This window comes from Propithecus coquereli, unplaced genomic scaffold (genome assembly GCF_000956105.1).
Source record: "Propithecus coquereli isolate 6110/MARCELLA unplaced genomic scaffold, Pcoq_1.0 Scaffold158, whole genome shotgun sequence".
Lineage (NCBI taxonomy): Eukaryota > Metazoa > Chordata > Mammalia > Primates > Indriidae > Propithecus > Propithecus coquereli.
In genome coordinates, this window is record NW_012140302.1 from 1,383,088 (window position 1) to 1,401,101 (window position 18,014).

General features: G+C 49.3%; 1 protein-coding gene across 4 annotated transcripts in view; it reads right to left on the minus strand.

Moving 5' to 3' along the window:
• Window positions 1–447: 447 nt before the first annotated feature.
• PTK7 (protein tyrosine kinase 7 (inactive)) overlaps window positions 448–18,014 on the minus strand; it is a 59,409-nt gene continuing 41,842 nt past the window's right edge. The window contains exons 9-20 of one of the 4 annotated variants that reach the window (XM_012640887.1): window positions 17,718–17,853; window positions 17,466–17,585; window positions 15,740–15,889; window positions 15,472–15,622; window positions 15,234–15,361; window positions 13,903–14,106; window positions 12,919–13,074; window positions 12,076–12,308; window positions 10,951–11,031; window positions 2,797–2,948; window positions 1,865–2,043; window positions 448–1,436 (exon numbers count right to left, since the gene is read on the minus strand). In XM_012640887.1, coding sequence (XP_012496341.1) covers window positions 1,276–1,436; window positions 1,865–2,043; window positions 2,797–2,948; window positions 10,951–11,031; window positions 12,076–12,308; window positions 12,919–13,074; window positions 13,903–14,106; window positions 15,234–15,361; window positions 15,472–15,622; window positions 15,740–15,889; window positions 17,466–17,585; window positions 17,718–17,853 — 1,851 coding nt within the window. In that variant the 3' untranslated portion in view covers window positions 448–1,275. The remainder of the gene's footprint in view (window positions 1,437–1,864; window positions 2,044–2,796; window positions 2,949–10,950; window positions 11,032–12,075; window positions 12,309–12,918; window positions 13,075–13,902; window positions 14,107–15,233; window positions 15,362–15,471; window positions 15,623–15,739; window positions 15,890–17,465; window positions 17,586–17,717; window positions 17,854–18,014) is intronic. The other 3 variants (XM_012640888.1, XM_012640889.1, XM_012640891.1) reach the window with 3 other exon arrangements.

Here is an 18,014-nt window from a genome sequence, read left to right on the forward strand (position 1 = left end):
CTTTGGGATAGAGACCCGGGCTAAAGTTATTGGAATTACCTCATTCCAGTAACTGATAACTGATGACACAAGGTCTAGGCATTAAGCACCACCTCTCTACCTACTTGGTCTCCTTCCTAAAGTCAGAGTCCTGAGACTGTCATTAACTCTAACTTGTTTCCCCTCACACTTCTACCCACGCTATCTGAGCATGAGGACTAGGCCAGCCCACAGAGAATAAGCAGCTGACAGAGAGCAACACAGGGTCGTACAACAGCAGGTGGTCTCGCCTACCCCATGCCCGTGTTCTCAGCTGCCCTGCGCACTGGAGAGAAGAGCCAATATCTGCCAGTTAATCGTGTCCAAGCCCCACCAGACTCCATGAAGGCACACGGTGCCTTCTCATCAACAAGGGAAGAAGGAACATTATTTGTAAGCAAGAGCAGGGACTGAGCCTCAGAAACAAGTTGTAAAAAAGGCTTCTTTATTGAGAGCAGCGAGTGTAAAAAAACAAAACCAAAAACAAAACAAACAAAAAACAACAATAAAAGTGTGAGGCAGGGGTGACCCACCCTCCCCATCTCCTCCAGGGCCCACCCCTTCCTCCCATACCCACCCACCCCACGCTGCAATTACATACAAAAGCCGCCCATGGTGCGTACAAAAAGGGCGGGTTATATAGTGTTAAAAGCTCCTGAAAACTCCTTCATCTGCCAGGCACTTAGGATGAGGAAAGGAGAGAAGGGTGAGGGGAAGGATGGGTCTGGGTCAACGTGCACAAACCCACATGGGGAGGACTCACTTGCTGTGTCCTCCATAATTCTGGTCTAGACCCCCAGTTGGGACCCGTGGGCCAAGAGACTCCTTGGCTCTGTGTGCCCAAACGTGAGTATATTAAGGAATTTTCCCCAAACCCAGGCCATCCCCAACCTAGCCCTCCCCAGGCAGAGTTGGCAGGTGAGTGGCACAGCTGAACCTGGTCAAGGAGAGAAGTTGCAGGCCAGAAACTGGGGTTACCTGAGGTACCCACGTGTCCCTGATGGGGAAAGGGGTGGCAGAGAAAGCTGCCCAGCCCAAGGCCCTAGTCACCCAGTCTGGGTCCAAATCAGCCTCCTCAAGAGCTAAGGGTGAGAAAGAGGAGGAAAGCCCAGGCCCTGCCCAGACCTCAGCAATGCCTGTGGTGCTATGGCATGGGTCCCAGGGCTCAGGAGGACAGGGATCTTGCCCGTCATGCTGCAGGCTCCCCTCAAGAGGTGTCCTCCTCTGCCCACGCCATCCTGAGGAGGCACAGCCCGCTCACGGCTTGCTGTCCACGGGGCTGTCTCCCAGGGTGTTGGCGATCTCACTGAAGGAGGGCCGGTCCTTGGGGCTGAGAGCCCAGCAGCGCTGCATCAGCCGGTAGAGCTTGGAAGGGCAGCCCTCAGGCTGTGGAAGTCGAGCCTTCCCAGCCTGCAAATCTGTAGGGAAGACAGTGGATGAAATGTTGGGCAAAACATTTAAGGAGCTGTCCAATACTTTGTGGAGTCCGCAGTTGCCACAAGTAGCCACGTGAGGATGACTCTGGGGAGTGCTGGCCAGTGGTAGGCGGGCACATGCAGCTGACAGATGACTCCCCTCCCCCCAACTCACTCTGGCTGATAGCACAGGGTCCATGCAGCACAGGACCATGCATGGAGCCAAAGTGGGTCACCGGACAGGTGTCAGAGTGGCTGGAGTGGGCAATGGGGTAAGGGCTATTTACCAACCAGTGTGAAAGTATTTCAGTATTTTAACAATTTGAGTGGTTGTATCTGTGCACCTGTTAACTACCAGCCCTGAGAGGGGAGGCAGGCTAACTGGGCCAGGGGACCACCTGAAATCATCCCCTGGAAACACAGCTGCCTACCTGCCAGCACTTCATCATCTGCCTGCCCGTCATGGGGCATCTCTCCGTGGGTGAACACTTCCCACATCAGCACTCCGAAGGCCCAAACGTCAGACTTGGTGGAGAAGTCACCCTCCAAGATGGCCTCAGGGGACATCCAACGCAGCGGCACCCAGGCCTGGCGGAAGTGGTAGTATTCACTGCAAGAGAGAAGCAATATAGGGATGGGGGGGGAGAACACAGCCTGGAGGCCCAGCCTCATCCCACATCTGGGACTCATCCCCAGGCTACATCAAGGCACCCAGAGAAATTGGTAATATGAATTCTGAGCATGGGAGTACACTGGATGAAATCTAGAGGCACCCACATGGGGTTTGCTGGTTTAAAAATTCCATTAAGAATCAAACTACCTAAATGTTAATAGAAAAAAAAGCTAATAATCATGCATACTTTCTATATTGTTTTAAAAATGTGAAAACAAGAACTCATTAAATGGAAAGAGCTTTATTAGTGATAAACCAATCATGACTAAAGCAATAGTCAGACAAACAAGGGTGACTTGGAACTAGGGTGACTCAGAAGGAAGTTCCCTGGAGGCACTATGTAGCATGTGTAAGCCCTCCAGAACAATCTTTGACCATGAGTGCTGCCCTTTAAGTCTTGGGCTTCAAAATAACAATTACTGAATTCAGGAAGTGACATAGGGATCCATATGAATAGCTAAACTATATACAAACTGTTACCAAGTTTGCCTTCTTATATAAAAAGGTTTATAATCTTCTATCACCAGAGAAAATTTATAGCTATCAGGGACTTGTGGCCCATTGGCTGAGAAGCCTCTGTCCCTCCAGCTTTGTACTAAGCATGCACTAAGCCCTTTCCCACACCCCCCAAACTTTATCTGCCCTCTAGGAAGGAGTGGGGAGCCCCCCCTGCCACCCATGTCCTTCTACCTGTTGTATACATCCTTGCTGAGGCCCAGAGCTGACACCTTCACCTGTCTCTGGGCGCTGACCAGGCAGTTGCGAGCGGCCAAGTCCTTATGCACAAAGCGGTTGTTGGACAAGTGCTCCATGCCCAGGGCCACCTGGGTGCACAGGGCCACCTGGAGAGAGAAAGGGGCCCGTCAGAGCAGCCCAGGACTAGGGGTCAAGGTGACCACCCTCAACACAACCCTTGGTGGGGTTGTCTCAATGCTATTAGCGTGCTGCTGAGGAAGCACAGAAGCACAACAGCCTCGGCTTCCGTCTCTGTAGAATGGGAGTAATAACTGTACCTCCCTGGATTGTTGGAAGACTCAGTTAAATGAAATAAAGTGTTTGACACCACTCTGACACACAGCAAGTGCCAGATAAGTGAGTGCACATACGGCTGGGGACCTACAAAATAACCACTTGTTGAGTGAAAAATGACTGGGCAGAAATCATGGCTTACATTTTTATGGGTTTTTTTTTTTTTTCACTTCAAAAGTCTGTGTTTTCTACTAGTTGTATAAAAAACGTGTGTTTGTGTGTGTATGAAGGTACACAGACACACATGACCAGTTTGCTTCCAAGGAAGGGAGAAGTAGGGAGATTTTTGGCTTACATTTTTTTTTTTTTTTGAGTCTCACTCTCTTGCCTGGCCTAGAGTGCCATGGCGTCAGCCTAGCTCACAGCAACCTCAGACTCCTGGGCTCAAGGGATCCTCCTGCCTCAGCCTCCCAGGTAGCTGGGACTACAGGCATGCGCCACCATGCCTGGCTAATTTTCTATGTTTAGTTGTTTGGCCAATTTCTTTCTATTTTTAGTAGAGATGGGGTCTCGCTCTTGCTCAGGCTGGTCTGGAACTCCCGAGCTCAAATGATCTGCCCGCCTCGGCCTCCCAGAGTGCTAGGATTACAGGCATGAGCCACCGCACCCGGCCTTACATTTTTTTAAATCGTGAAAAAAACGCTACCCAACAATGCTAGCCCCCCGGAAATTTTAATCATTGTGCTTGGTCTGTTTTTCATTATGAATATACCATACTTTAATCATTCTTACACCAATGGATATTTGGGTTGTTTCCAGTGTGGGGCTATTGAGAAAAGTGCTGTAAACATTTTTATAGGTGTACACATGTGTGAGTTTCTCTAAGATACCTAGGAGTGGGTCACAGAATGTGAATAACACTAACTGTACAAAATAATGCCTATTTTCCAAAGTGTAAGAGAGTTACAGAGGTATTTCACTGATACTCTTTTCTGAATCTAGAGCCATATGAATGTATTATATTATACATTATATATTAAATGTAATTATATTATATTAACATTTTAAAAGTATATATTAATGCATTCAACAAGTAGTAATTGAAATGAAGCCAGGCACGGTGCATGTGCCATAGTCCCAGATACTCTGGAGGCTGATGCATTACATATATATATGTAATGACTGTAGCAATCAGTTTATTGCACAGATTAATCATTTTTTTTTTTGTAGAGACAGAGTCTCACTCTGTTGCCTGGGCTAGAGTGCCATGGCGTCAGCCTAGCTCACAGCAACCTCAGACTCCTGGGCTCAAGCGATCCTTCTGCCTCAGCCTCCCGAGAAGCTGGGACTCAGGGATGCGCCACCACGCCCGGCTAATTTTTTCTCTCTATATTTTTAGTTGTCCAGCTAATTTCTTTCTATTTTTAGTAGAGATGGGGTCTCGCTCTTGCTGAGGCTGGTCTCGAACACTTGACCTCTAGCGATCCACCCACCTTGGCCTCCCAGAGTGTTAGGATTACAGGAGTGAGCCACCATACCCAGCCAGATTAATCATTTCTGAATGTACAAGCTCCAGAAGAGCAACTGGGTCTTTAAATATACACAACTATTTCCATCAAATGAATTTTTATCCTTACATCCAAATAGACTTAAGCAGTCAAAAATATAAAAAAAAATAAGAGCTTTTAGCTATGTATTAACTGAGAAACCACATAGAAACCAAAGAATGCGGGAGAGAGAAAGAGGGGCTGCAAGGCTGAAGGTTTAAGGAGTGGGGAGATGTTAAAGGCTTGGGAACAAAGCCCATCAAATTTTATGTACTAATAGCTCTAATCCATTTAAATATTGACCAGTTAAACTTAGACCTTAAAATATAAAATGTGGGATAGAGTTTAATCTGGTTGGTTATAACTTTCACTTAAGATATAGGTCCTTCGGAATAAATTAAATGCAGAAACAGCTTCGTGTTTTTCACCTTGCTTTTCCTAACTGTTTTGAGTTTAAATGGATTCTGCTTAAAAACAAGCTCCTACTGGTCAGTCAATGGAGCTATTCTTCCCCATTCAAGCATACACCATACCTACCATCCCCCGCACCTTGCTTGTTATCCAAATTTAAGTCAGTAAGGAAAGCATTTAGTCTCATGCTTAGGTTATACCTGGATAACTGGCTTGTCACATGCACATACTTCTCTGCTGGGAGGCCATGCTTGTACAGAAGTACAGTCTTCCAGTTTGTTCTTCCAAGTATGTACAATACACAGCACTGCTGTGTCAGGTAAAGATGTGCACAGTGGAAGACGAGGTATGGGCTCACAGAAAGCAGTCAAATGGAAATCAAAAGGACTTTCTCTGAGTTCCCCTTATTTGTAGAGGCTATGCAATAATGTCTTTAATTACATCACATGCTTCTCAGTCCATTCCTGTGCTATTCTGTTGTACTTCTCTCTGTTTCGTAGATCTGAACAATGGACTGGGATCCCACAACAGAGAACAGATAGCCGAGAGTACTTTTGAAATAGTGTTGGAGACCACTGTGATTGTAGAATTATCAGGACAAATGCTGCTGTTATTATTAATATGTGGATGATAAATTCTTATTGTAAATGCAACCTTGGGTAGTTTGAAGGGGTAATCTGTTGGGAAATGAATCGTAAAGAAAAATATTCCAACCTGACGGGGACTGTCATTTGGCCCCGTTATTGTAGCTTGCCAATGGAACGTATCTCCAACAGAACCTGCTCCAATAGATCCCACTGTGCTGTGGGATTCTGTGCCGGGTTATTCAAAGGCTTTCCCTCGGCTTTCTTATGCACTGGCCAGTGATGGCCTTGTGTGCCCCACTGCCTCCTCTGGTAGTTTGCTAACTATGATCACAGCCTGGTAGCATGCCATGAAACCAAATTAGTGAATCTTAACCAGTATTCAAAAAAAGAGAAAGAAATGGAATAGAAAATAACAGAGTATATATATTATACACATAGTAAGGGTATCATTCATGAAACTTTTCATTTTTTAAAATATATACATATGTGTGTGTTGGATTGTGATGTAAAGTGTACTTTTTGCTACTGTGAATCTCAGTCAAAAAAGTTTGAAAAACAATGGTCTAGGCCAGACATGGTGGCTCACGCCCCTAATCCCAGCATTTTAGGAGGCATTTTAGGAAGGATCGCTTGAGGCCAGGAGTTCAAGATCAGCCTGGGTGACATAGCAAGGCCCCATCTCTAAGTATTTTTTTAAAAAATGTTTTTATGAAATTAGCCAGGTGTGGTAGCCCATGCTTGTAGTCCCAACTACTCATGAGACTGAGGTAAGAGCATTGTTTCAGCCCAGGAGCTATGATCAGGCAGCTACTGCACTCTAGCCTGTGAGACAGAGTGAGACCCTGTCTCAAAACAAAACAAAACAAAACCCAACAACAGTGGTCTAAATCTGTGCTGTCAATACAGTAGTCACTAGCCCCATGTGGCTATTTAAATTTAAGTTATTAGGCAGCTTTCTGAACCTTTACTGGTTCAGGGTGCTGCCTGAAAAAAAAAAAAGAAAGTTATTAAAGGCCAGGCAGGGTGGCTGGCTTGTAATCCTAGCACTCTGGGAGGCCAAGGCAGGAGGATCGCTTGAGGTCAAGAGTTCAAGCCCAGCCTGAGCAAGAGTGAGAACCCATCTCTACTAAAAATGGTAAAAATTAGCCAGGCATGATAGCTTGCACCTGTAGTCCTAGCACTCAGGAGGCTGAGGCAGGAGGATCACTTAAGCCTAGGAGTCGGAGGTTACAGTGAGCTATGATAACTCCACTGTACTCCAGCCCAGACGACAGAGAGAGATTCTGTCTCAAAAAAAAAAAAAAAAAAAATTAATTTAGATAAATAAATAAATAAAACAAATAAATAAATTTAAGTTGACTAAAACAATAAAGTTTTAAATTTCAGTTCGTTAGTTGCTCTAGCCACATTCCAAGTGCACAATAGCCATGTGAGTCTAGTGATGATTGTATTGGCAAGCACAGATATGGAACATTTCCATCATCATAGGAAGCTGTATTAGAGAATACTGATCTAAACCACCACCAGACCAGATTTATCTTCATACTCAGTGTATTGACTGGCACTGCACTAACGCAGAGGTGCTGAATGAATGGCACCATCGAAGTTGGGAAAAATCTCTTCTTGGTGTATTTCTTTATCAAAAATGAAGACACAAAATCTCTGGAGAGTTTCCAACCAAACATGTTTAACCAGTGAGGAGGGTTAAAGAAGAGGTCAGGGTCAAGCATGGTGGCTCATACCTATAACGCTAGCACTTTAGGAGGCCAAGGCGGGAGGTCTGCTTGAGGCCAGGAGTTCGAGACCAGCCTGAGTAACACATCGAGACCCCCGTCTCTACAAAATATTTAAAAAATTAGCCAGGCATGGTGACACATACCTGTAGTCCCAGCTACCAGTTACTTGGGAGGCTGAAGCAGGAGGATCACTTAAGTCCAGGAGTTTGAGGTTGCAGTGAGCTATGATGATGCCACTGAACTCTAGCCAGGGCAACAGAGTGAGACTCTCAAAAAAAAAAAAAAAGAGTCAGGCTGGATAGGTTGGCCAGGATTATCAAGCCCCCCCAGGGTACAGGGTGGGACGCTGGGTCTCCATGGGAAAGTAGAGGCTACATGCCCAAAATAACCCCTGGAGTGTCATCCTTAGAATGCCCCAAGTGCCACTGGTGGTAAAAGGACCAGATGACCACTGAAGTGGTCATCATAAACAGGGCCAACTCTATTTCAGGCTTCAATACCCTAGGGCGTTGTCCAGCCTGTGAGTGGAGACAAAGGCTTTGGTAACGTGCCCTCATCAGACTTGCAATTTCACCCAGCCTGCTCTCCCTGATCTGACTCACAAGCTAAACAATCTGCTGCTAGTCAAGGGAAACAGAAGAAGGTGGACGGCATAGTGACTAATTCGCTATCTTTCTAGAGAGGCAGCGCTCCTGGAAACACTGGCTAAGTGAGGACAGCAAAAGGGAATTCTGTTAGACCCAAGCCAATTAGGTGAATCCTTGTTACTGGGCAAGATGCCATCAGATTCACTGGATTAATTCTCAACTACTGTTATAAAGACCTGTTCTTTGGTAAAGACCAGACCTACCCCTTCCTTTCCAATTTTAATACCCAAGGGCTTGCCCAGGTTCTGGCTAACCCACTGTGACACAACTGAGCTCTTCTTACAACGGGCATTCTGTTTCCTGTCATGGCATCTGGCTGCATATAGTATGGCCCATCAGGTGTGTCATTAGCTTGCAGGTGACCCATGGAGCAATCACAGGTTGCAGTTCTCTGCTGTCGGTTCTCTGACATCAACTCATCACCTACTCTAAAAGGCACTACCTACAATTATGCTAACACCCCAGGCTTGTGTCTGATTTCTATCACTATCCCACTGCTATCGTGAAATCCTCCTGGGGTTTCCCTCAGCCCACCCACACCAAGTATGGCACCCTTTAACTACTTAACTTTTCCTCCTTCCATTCCCCTAGGTCCTGGACTATGAAGTGACGGATCATCTGACTACATTATTAGCACAAGCAAGTAGCTACAAGTTTCAGTACATCTTTCCCGAGAATTTTCATTTCACAGAATCCCCAGAAGCAGTGCTTTTCAACTGCTGACCAGGACCACGCGGGTCTTAAAACCAATTTAGGAATTAAAAAAAAAGAGAGAGAGAACATAGTAGGAAATATCAAGTGTATCAAATACAGTGCTGTGAAACTTTAATTTTAGTTACATGTGTGTGTGCGTGTACATGTGCACACTAGGTCATGAGTAAAATGCATTTTTTTTTTTAAGAAATGCGGGTGTCACTATATTGTGTAGGCTGGCCTTAAACTCCTGGGCTCAGGAGTAGCTAGGACTATAGGCATACATCACTTCACCTGGCTTAAAATGCATTTCTTATATGGGATCCTAGTCAATAAACATTTCAAAGCCACTCACTAGTCTCCATCAGGCCTCCTTGAACTTTAACGAGCTTAAGAATCAACTAGAAAGCTTGTTTGAAAACTTCAGGCCCTCCACTCTCAAATACTCTGATTCCCTCATTCTGAGTTATGGTCCAGAAATCTGCATCTTTTTTAAAAACAACTTCTCCATGTGATATAGAATATTGTCCTTGGAGAGTGTGGGACCCAACTTATTAAAGCTCCCCTGTCAAATTTAAGATGCTATGGCAAAAAAAGCATGGAAAAGATGTTTAGCAAAGGTGGTGATCGATTTCAGTCGAATAGAGTCCCTCAGGTCCCATGACAGAGGTAACTGACTTCCTGTCAGCCAGTCTACGTCCTGTCCCAACCAGAGAAACCTACCTTGACTCCCATTCCTCCTGAAGCCATCCCCTTCCTGCCATTCAACTACTTCCTGTCCTTCAGAACTGAACTCAAATGGTTTTCTCTACCAGGAAACCTTCTTTGTTAACCACAACTGTCTGTCCAGCTAAGGACATGGATGTCTTCAACATCTCTAATTTACGCCTCCCACTCCCTTTCTGTCATGCCTTACTCATTCACCTAATCTCCCCCACTAGATCATAAGTGGCCCAAGGACAGAATGCCTGTCAGCTCCAATTCTGCATTACCATTACCTCAGGGCCACACCTGGCTCAGTTAAAATTGGCTGGCTCTCTGAGTGTCCTAATTTGTGAGCTCTTTGGTCCTAAAATCCCACCTAGCTGGTGTAGCATGTCCCATCCTGTGGCTTCCCTTCTATCGCCACTGCAGACAGTTCCTGCGGCTCCACAGGGATGGAAGTAGGGTGTGGTGTCAGGGGACCAGGTCACTTGCCCTGCCTGAGCCTTAGTAAATTCACTTATAATAGGAGGGGGCCAGCCTGAAGGGCACAGAGCTGCTTCCCCAGAGAGACCAGGGGGCAGCCAGGGTCCCGTTCACCTGACTCATCAGCCAGCCACACCTTTCTGCTCTGCCTCCAGAGGCAGTGACCTGGGTCAGCCGACAAGGCAAGGAATGGTCCCCCAGGAGCGAGGGCCCTAGCAGTCTCTGCCCACCCTGCTCCAAGCTCCAATTTGCTGCCAGCTTGGAAGCAGAGTGCCCAGTCGCGTGGAAGGAAGTGGATCCATTTCAGAGGGGCGAGGGAGTAGATGTGGGCAGGAATAGCCCTAGGGAAGAAAGAGGCTGGGCTGCAGTAAACCTCAGGCATTGGGAAGGTACAGCCTGGGGTGGCAGGGGGTAGCAGGCACGCTTTCCCTTAGTCACTGTTTCAACTGAGGTCTGCTCTACCAAGGGGCCCCAGCCAGGGCTCTGTGCCCAGAACAACCTCTGCCCAGAAGGCAGGAGGAGAACCGGAAGGAAATGCTGGGCAGCTCACCGCCCAAGTCAGAGTGAAAGGTGAAGACCGCAGAGGAAACCTGGGCAGCCCATTCACAGAACGGTCTTCAACACTCAGCGGCTAAAGAAACACGCCCGGGCCCACGCTCAACCCAGCAAGCCCTGGGCTCCCGCTGCTTGCTGCTTCTCTGGCTCAGAGCTCGCTGCAGGCGAGCAGGTATCCTGCTTCAGTGGAAGCTCCTGCTCCAGAAGCAAGGGCCAAGAGCCGCTCTTGTACCTGAACCCAACATGGCAATACAAAGCCACTTCCAGGCTACATGACCTGGGACAGGTCACTTAACCTCTCTAAGCCTCAATTTCTTTGTCCACAAAATGGGGATAGTAACATACATTTCAGAGGACCACTATGATAATTAAAATAACACATGTGAAGTACTTACCATAGGGCCTGGACCACATGGAGCTCTCCATAAGTGGCACCTCTATTACTACGACTGCCCTTGCTCCTGGCCCACCCTGGGGATGCTCTTCTCCTTCCTTCCCTCCCTGTCCTCACCTTCTGCTTGGTGCTGAGGGGCTGTGACTTCAATTTTTCATCCTTGCTCTTGGAAATCCTCAGGAACTGTTTGAGGTCTCCCTAAGGGAAAAGCCAATCATCTCTGTCAGGTCGGAGCCCAGCCATTGGCTCTAAAGCATCAAACCAAGCAGGGGCTCACACAGTTCCTCCTGCCCAGGGAGGCAGCGAGAAGCTCCAATTTGAACGCCCACTCCAGCCCGGTCCCTCTTCCTGTGGGGAAAGCCCACGGGCAATGCAGGAATTAAAAAGTATGTAAGAGTTGCCTCCTAGAAGCTCTCTCAGTCAGAAAGAGGAGAATTGTCATTCCCACCCTCAGGGGTACCCCTAGACAGGTGAGGTGAAAAAAGCCACGGCTCTCAGTGAGCCAAGAGGAAACAAAGCCCCCTACCCTTTGTGCTCAGGGATCCCTGAGAGGAAACCCCTGTCCTCCAGGGGTTTATAATGTAATAGACAGAAAGGAACAGAGGTGAGCACCAGCAGCAGAAACCTGCATAAAGCAAAGTACTTGCTGACGGAAAGATTGAGAATGATTCCTCCCCTCCCCCCTCCTCCCCCAGAGCTAGGGATTTGAGAAGCAGCAGCTTGACAACCAAGGGGATCAGAGCCTGGACTAGCCAAGGAATGAAGAGGAAGGGGCAGCTCTGGGAATGACAACCTGAGTGGAGAGGAGAAGGCTGGTGGCTGCGCTAACTCTTGTGCCACGTGCGGTACTGGGATGTCAGGAAGGGAAGAAGGAAAACTGGGCTCTGCTAAGTTTATTCTCAAGTGGGCAGAAGCCTCCAGGAGAAAAAAAATAACAAACCAGAGAAAACCAGAGTAAGAGAACACAGTCTGGAAGGCATCCATGCAGTGCACAAAGTGAGAAGCCCTGGAAGGACTCGAGACTAACCCCCAGACACAGGCAGGGAAGACGGGGTGCTGATGAAGGAGAAGCAGGCGTCAGAGGGCTGGGAGGCCAGGAAGCTCAAAGTGGCAATGGCAGGCAGGTGGAGGCTTAGGCTGAGACCACACAAGACAAGGTTTCCATGATACCCCAGCCCTTACCCCCAGCCCCATCAGACACTGCCCTGCCCGAGACCCCCAGGGCCCCTGCCCACAGCATACCAGGTCCACATACTCCAGCACCATGTAGTGGGGCTCGGCCTCCCGGCACAGCCCCAGGAGCCGCACCACATTGGCGTGGTTCAGCTTCCCAAACATCTCGAACTCTCTCCGGAAGTCCAGCTGCTGCTGCTCGTCCTTGCTCTGCAGGCTCTTCACCAGCACCAGGGTCTCCGCCACGCCCTCCTCCAAGCCCTGAGCCTTCGCCAGGAACACCTCCCCAAACTCGCTTCTCCCTGCAGGTGCAAGTCGGGGTCACCCAGCTGCCTTCACCCCAGAGGGGAGCCCCTGACTTGGGGCAGGTGCACAGCCTCTCCTATGGGGGGGGGTCTTTGCTCCATCCCACGCACCTGGGCTGGGCACTAGCCCTGCGTCCGCTGTGTGACTCCTGCCCTTCCCTGGCCTTCAGTGCCTCCATCAGGAAAATAAAGGGGTTGGACTAATATCTAGCATTTTCCAAAGGGTGGTTTGTGTGAGATTTTTTGTTGGCCCATGATAAACATGTCTTAATAGTTACATGTTTGAATATATGCTAGGAAAAAATTTATCTAGCACAAACCCATAATTCCTCACATTTTTTCCTAGAACAAAGCTAACAAAAAGAAAAAAGGAGTCAATTCAAATAAAATGTCAAGTAAATAATACTATAGGTAGGACACAGGAATGACAAATCTGGTTGGGGGTGTGTGAACGGGGACACTCCGGATGAGAGCCCCACTTACGGTCCCCTCCATCTCTAACATTCCAGGCTTCAGGGACTGCAGAGCCACCAGCCTGTAACCCAACCTCAAGACAGAAGCAGTGGCCTGCAGTTAAGCAGGGAAAGCTATAGTCAAGGCGACACACCCAGCGTGGTGATGGGCTGCAGGCTGGCCCGGGGCAAGTGCATCTTATCACTCGTGCTGTGGCGTTTGTTGGTGGCTGCAGGGCCGGAGCCCAAGCTGGTCAAGGCCACTTCTTCTTGGATCTCTGCTGAGGGCTGCCCATTCTGCAAAGGCCCACCTGGGAAGAGGGGCACAGGAGAGCGTCAAGATGAGACCTGACACTCTGGCCACCAGGGGGACCTCAGTTCTCCCCCTCAGTCCCCCACTCTCGCTAAGCTGGGTGCGATCACAGTGTCCACACGAAAGGGCCGATCAATTGATGAACTGAGGGGACTGGGGGTGGAGGGAAATGGGCATCCCTTAGCGCAAGACCACTCATTGATGCAGCCGATGACAACTCTGAAGTGGAACAGACTGCACAAGTCTGAATCGCTGGTCCCTGAACGCCACACCTACATACCGATTTCTGCTGTCATGGGGTCTCCTACTGGAAAAAGCTCTAAGTTGGCACAAAGGGAAAATCACACCAAGGGAGACCCAACCCCTGTTCCTTAACACCTAAGCCGATAGGAGAGATCCAGCAATACTCCAGGAAGCTCCCACTCAAGGCAGCGGGGTGGGAGGAGGGAAGCGGGGTGGGAGGAGGGAAGCAGACTGCCTGTGGGGGAACTCCCGGATTAATGGCGGGAGACAAGACATGCAACAGAAACATGTATACATACACTAATTATATCTGTGGTTTAGCGCTAAGAGGAGGAAAAGGTAGGAAATCACAGGAAGCTGGTCCAAGAGGCTCCAGTAAGGAAGTCTTGAACCAGGCTTCTCAGAAGCCAAAGCCCTGGGAATTGGCCAACTCCAGCTTCCAGCTAGAGGTGGGGCAGCCCCAGCTCCCAGCTCCAACACCAGCCACCCATTTCCTGAGTGCCGAAGCTCTCTCCCTGTGGCTGTGGGAGGGCACTCAGCTCCTCACAGGGGGATCGCTTCCCGCCTCGAGGGGGCCCCTCACCATTGAGGCACTCCATCTCTGGCTCCTCGCCCTCGGGCTGCTTCTGCAGGCGCTTGGCTTTGCATCGCTTCTTGCAGTAGAACATGAGGCCCAGCACGGCAATGATGTATGCCACGGCAGCGCCCACCGACAGCCCGATGGTCTGGATCATCTTGTAGGGGAGAGAGCTGCCCGGGCCCTCCGACTCCTCCAGCATGGGCTTGTCTGAGAGATACACAGATGGCTCTGGCCAGGGGCTGCCAAAGCTTCTCTACCAACCCCTCTCCACCCCACATATAGGACAACTTCCCAGACACAGAGACCTGGGAGGGTCACCACCTTTACTGGTTTTAACAAGGGTTAGCAGGTCCTGGTGCCCCACCAAGGTCACAGGGAAGGCTCTGAAGAAGATAAAGCCAGTGACTCCTAAGCTGGCTGTGCATCAGAACCCGAGAGAGGGGACTCAAGTGAAAACCACACCTGTCAGGGCACCACCATAAAACCACACTATTCACTAATAAACTTCCTAAGTGACTTGATATTGTGACCCAGGCCCTGGAGAGCGGCATTTGGGCACTTCTGGTTTAGAATCCCAGCCATTGCCTGGCACAGCGCTTATATCTGTAGAAAGGGCTTCCAATGGCTATAGAGAGAGGTCCCAGGAGTCATTAGGGGAACTGAGGGAGAAAGGCCAAAGGGGAGATCTGGCAAGATCCCCCAACTTCCACGTATACCCCGATGGCTTCAACCAAGGGGCCTTGTCATTTCATTTTTGTCTGTTTAAACTTCCACATAATATTTTCTCTAGAAAAACAATTCTGCTGCTAAACCAAAAAAGTTTCAGAACCTCTCATTTAAACCACCTTCACCTTACATAGGCAGTAACAAGTCCCCAAAGGGGAAATAACTCCCCCAAGGGCACAGAGCTGGTTAGCAGGAGGCCAGACTAGGAGAGCTGGTTATCAGAGAAGCCTAGTGCAGGGCATTTTACTTCGCGCATCATTCTCTCTGGGCCTCCAGGCCAAAGGAACCTTGTCCTGCTGCACCCTGACCTGATCCCTTCCACACCCACCCAGGGGTATGTGTGTGGCTGCTACAGGAGACCCGGGAGGAAGGATTGTAGGAAGAGAACATACCCCCCAACACACATGCACACACACACTTTCCAGCCACGGAATGTTAAATAAAAGACAGCCCAGCTCTAAGCAAGGAATCTAAGACACAGCGGAATCCCCTCCCCTACCATAAAAATGGTTTAAGCGCCTTTTGTGTACAAGGGCTGATGGGTACAAGGTAAGAAAGAAGTCTGGCTCCACCACGTCCTGTGCAGGACGCCCCTCCCTAGCCCATACCCACGACGTAGAGGGGGGCCTCCGTGTGCTTGATGTTGCAGCTGTTGCCTGCAATGCAGGTGTAGCGGCCCGAGTCCTCAGGGGCCACGTCATGGATCACTAGGGAGCCGTTCTGGAAGATGTGCATCCTGCCGGAAGAGAAGCCACAGCCCTAGCCAGGTGCTGCCTACCTGGCTGGCTCCCAGGGCGACAGGGCTACAGGAAAGGCAGGGTGGGTGTGGGACAGAGGTGGTCCTACCTGGGTCCCAGCTTGGTGGGGTCCAGGATTCGGTCTTTGCCCTTCCACTGAATGAGTGGCTTGGGGTCCCCTTGGGCCTCGCACCGCAGCAGGGCTGTGTGGCCCTGGTACACGGTCGTGCGCTCTGGCTCCACCTTGAAGGTGATGAAAACTAGACGGGAAGAGACCAGGGAGGGACAAGGAATGGTGAGCAAAGGGGTTGGTAAGGTGTCCACTGCTGCCTCAAAGGGCCTGCCAGCCTGGCCCCAGGGCTCTGCCGAGGCCACACCTGCCACAGTGAGTTGGACGTGGGCACGGATCTGGCCCTGCGGCCCGTTGGAGGCAATGCAAGTGTAGTTGCCAGCATCATCTCGAGTCACCCGGGCAAAGTGCAGGGTCCCGGAGTTGTCCGTCACCCACTCGGGGAGACTGCTGCCATCTGCAGGGGCGAAAAAGGAAACGAAGGGATGGACCAGAGTTACATGGCTGGCTGGCAATGCCCTCAGTCCCTCACCTCTACTCAAAAACATACCATCGCCCCAAACTCCTAAGCCAGGTATTGGACGGCCCCCATTATTTACTCCTTCTCCAATTTTTCTACTGCCCTGGGTAACACTCCACCTCTGCCAAACTGGACTCTGACTGGGCCCAGAATTGGCCTCATTCTCATGCCCACAACCCATCACTCCCTGCTCCTAGAACCCGTTCCTGTTCTGCCCCCATCCCAGGCTTCAGATCCACTTTGAGAGGAAGGCATCTTCCAAGAGCAACTTGTTTGCATTCAGGATTCACTAACCATCCTTCCTGCAGACAGCGTGCTGGCCCCACCTGCTGCCGACGGCAGCTCTGATCGGTTTCCTTGGCCTCTACCCTGCCGGCTGCCCTGCAGAGCCTTCCAGGCAGTCGGGCGTGCATGTAGTCCCAGCCTCCGGGGAGGCTGAGAAGGAGGGTCACTTGAGCCCAGGAGACCACCCTGGACAAAAGTGAGACCCTATCTTAAAATATTCTTAAAAATAAAGCAATATTGTGTGAAAAAAAAAAAAAAAGATCCATTTTTAAGCCCCACTTCCCCCAGAAAGATCCCCCAGACCGGAGCAGAGGGAGGCCACTTCCTCCGCAGAAAGTTCAATCCTACTCTCTCACTCTTGTTGTTGGTGGGAATGTAAAAATTGGTCCAAACTTTCAAAAAAAAATTTGGCAACTTACATTAAGGATTGTAAAAATGTTCATACCCTTTTATACATAATTATTCCATTTCTGGGACTCTTTCCCAAAGGAATTAAACCTAAATCCAGAAAAAAACTTTGGCTTAAAGATGTTTATTGCAGCAATAAAAAAAGGGAGGGGTGTTAACAACCCAGATCTCCAACATTTAGGGAATGTTGAAGTAAATTACAGTGAATCCAATCACTGGAATATTATTATAACCATCAAAACCGATATTTATGCAAAGTGTATAAACACATGGGGAAATGCTCGATAATGTTAAGTTAAAAAGGACATAAAAATACATATAGTCAGCTACATTTTCTATTTCTATAATAAGCATGTTTCAATCATACAAGTTTAATAACTGAAGCTATACATACAATTGCTACGTAAAAACAAAAAGATACACATAGAAAAAGAAGTGGACACAAACCCGAAGATGATAAATGGTAGCATTATGCATTTTTTTCCTCCCAAAATTTTCTAAAGGAGCCCACGTTACTTTTATGTTGAAAAGGATAAACTATTTTGTTAAGGGGAAAGGGAGGATTGCACAGCACTGTCTGGATCAGGCCAATCTCTGTTGCCTCGAGTCATCTCACACGTTGTCCAGTGCTGTAACCTGACCCCTTTTGTGTCTGGCTTTTTTCTTTTCTTCCCAACTGGACTATAAATCACCCCTGCACTTCTTGTCTATCCCACACTTCCTGGTGCGGTGCTGGGCACCCAGCTGGCCCTCAGACACGCACACATCTGGCCAGTAGACAGCCCTGCCTGCCCCCACCCAGTGCCTGCATAGTACCCACCTGCCCGTATCCACTTAATGGTGGGCTTCTCTCGGCCTGTGGCTGAGCAGGGCACCGTAGCCTCCTTGTCAAACTCCATGCACTGCTGTGGCTGGGGCGGCGGTGTGAACTTGAGCTTTTCTGTTTCAGTAGAGGGTGGGTAGGTGGGTGAAAAGGAGAGGAATTGGGGAAGCTGCATAGCACCGCCCCCCTCCGCCGCTTCCATCTCCTGCCTGGCCAGGCAAGGCGCTCTCCCCAGACATGCTGGCTCACCCAGCACTTGGACACGGGCTTGGGCCTCAATGCTGCCAGCTGGGGTGCTGCTCACACAGCGGTACCACGTCCCATCGTACACCTCCACACTGTTGATCCGCAAGGTCCCGTTCTTGGAGACCTCGAACCTCGAGTCCTACAGCATAGGAGACATCAAGAGCTGTCTCAGAGCCTGAACCCACACTCGTATCTCCCTGGGGGCGGCCTCAGGGGAAAGGGAGCGATGGAGATGAGCACAGAAGAGAACCACGAGGGGGCATTCCCACCCCCATCCACCAGCAACAGTCCTCTTTCTCA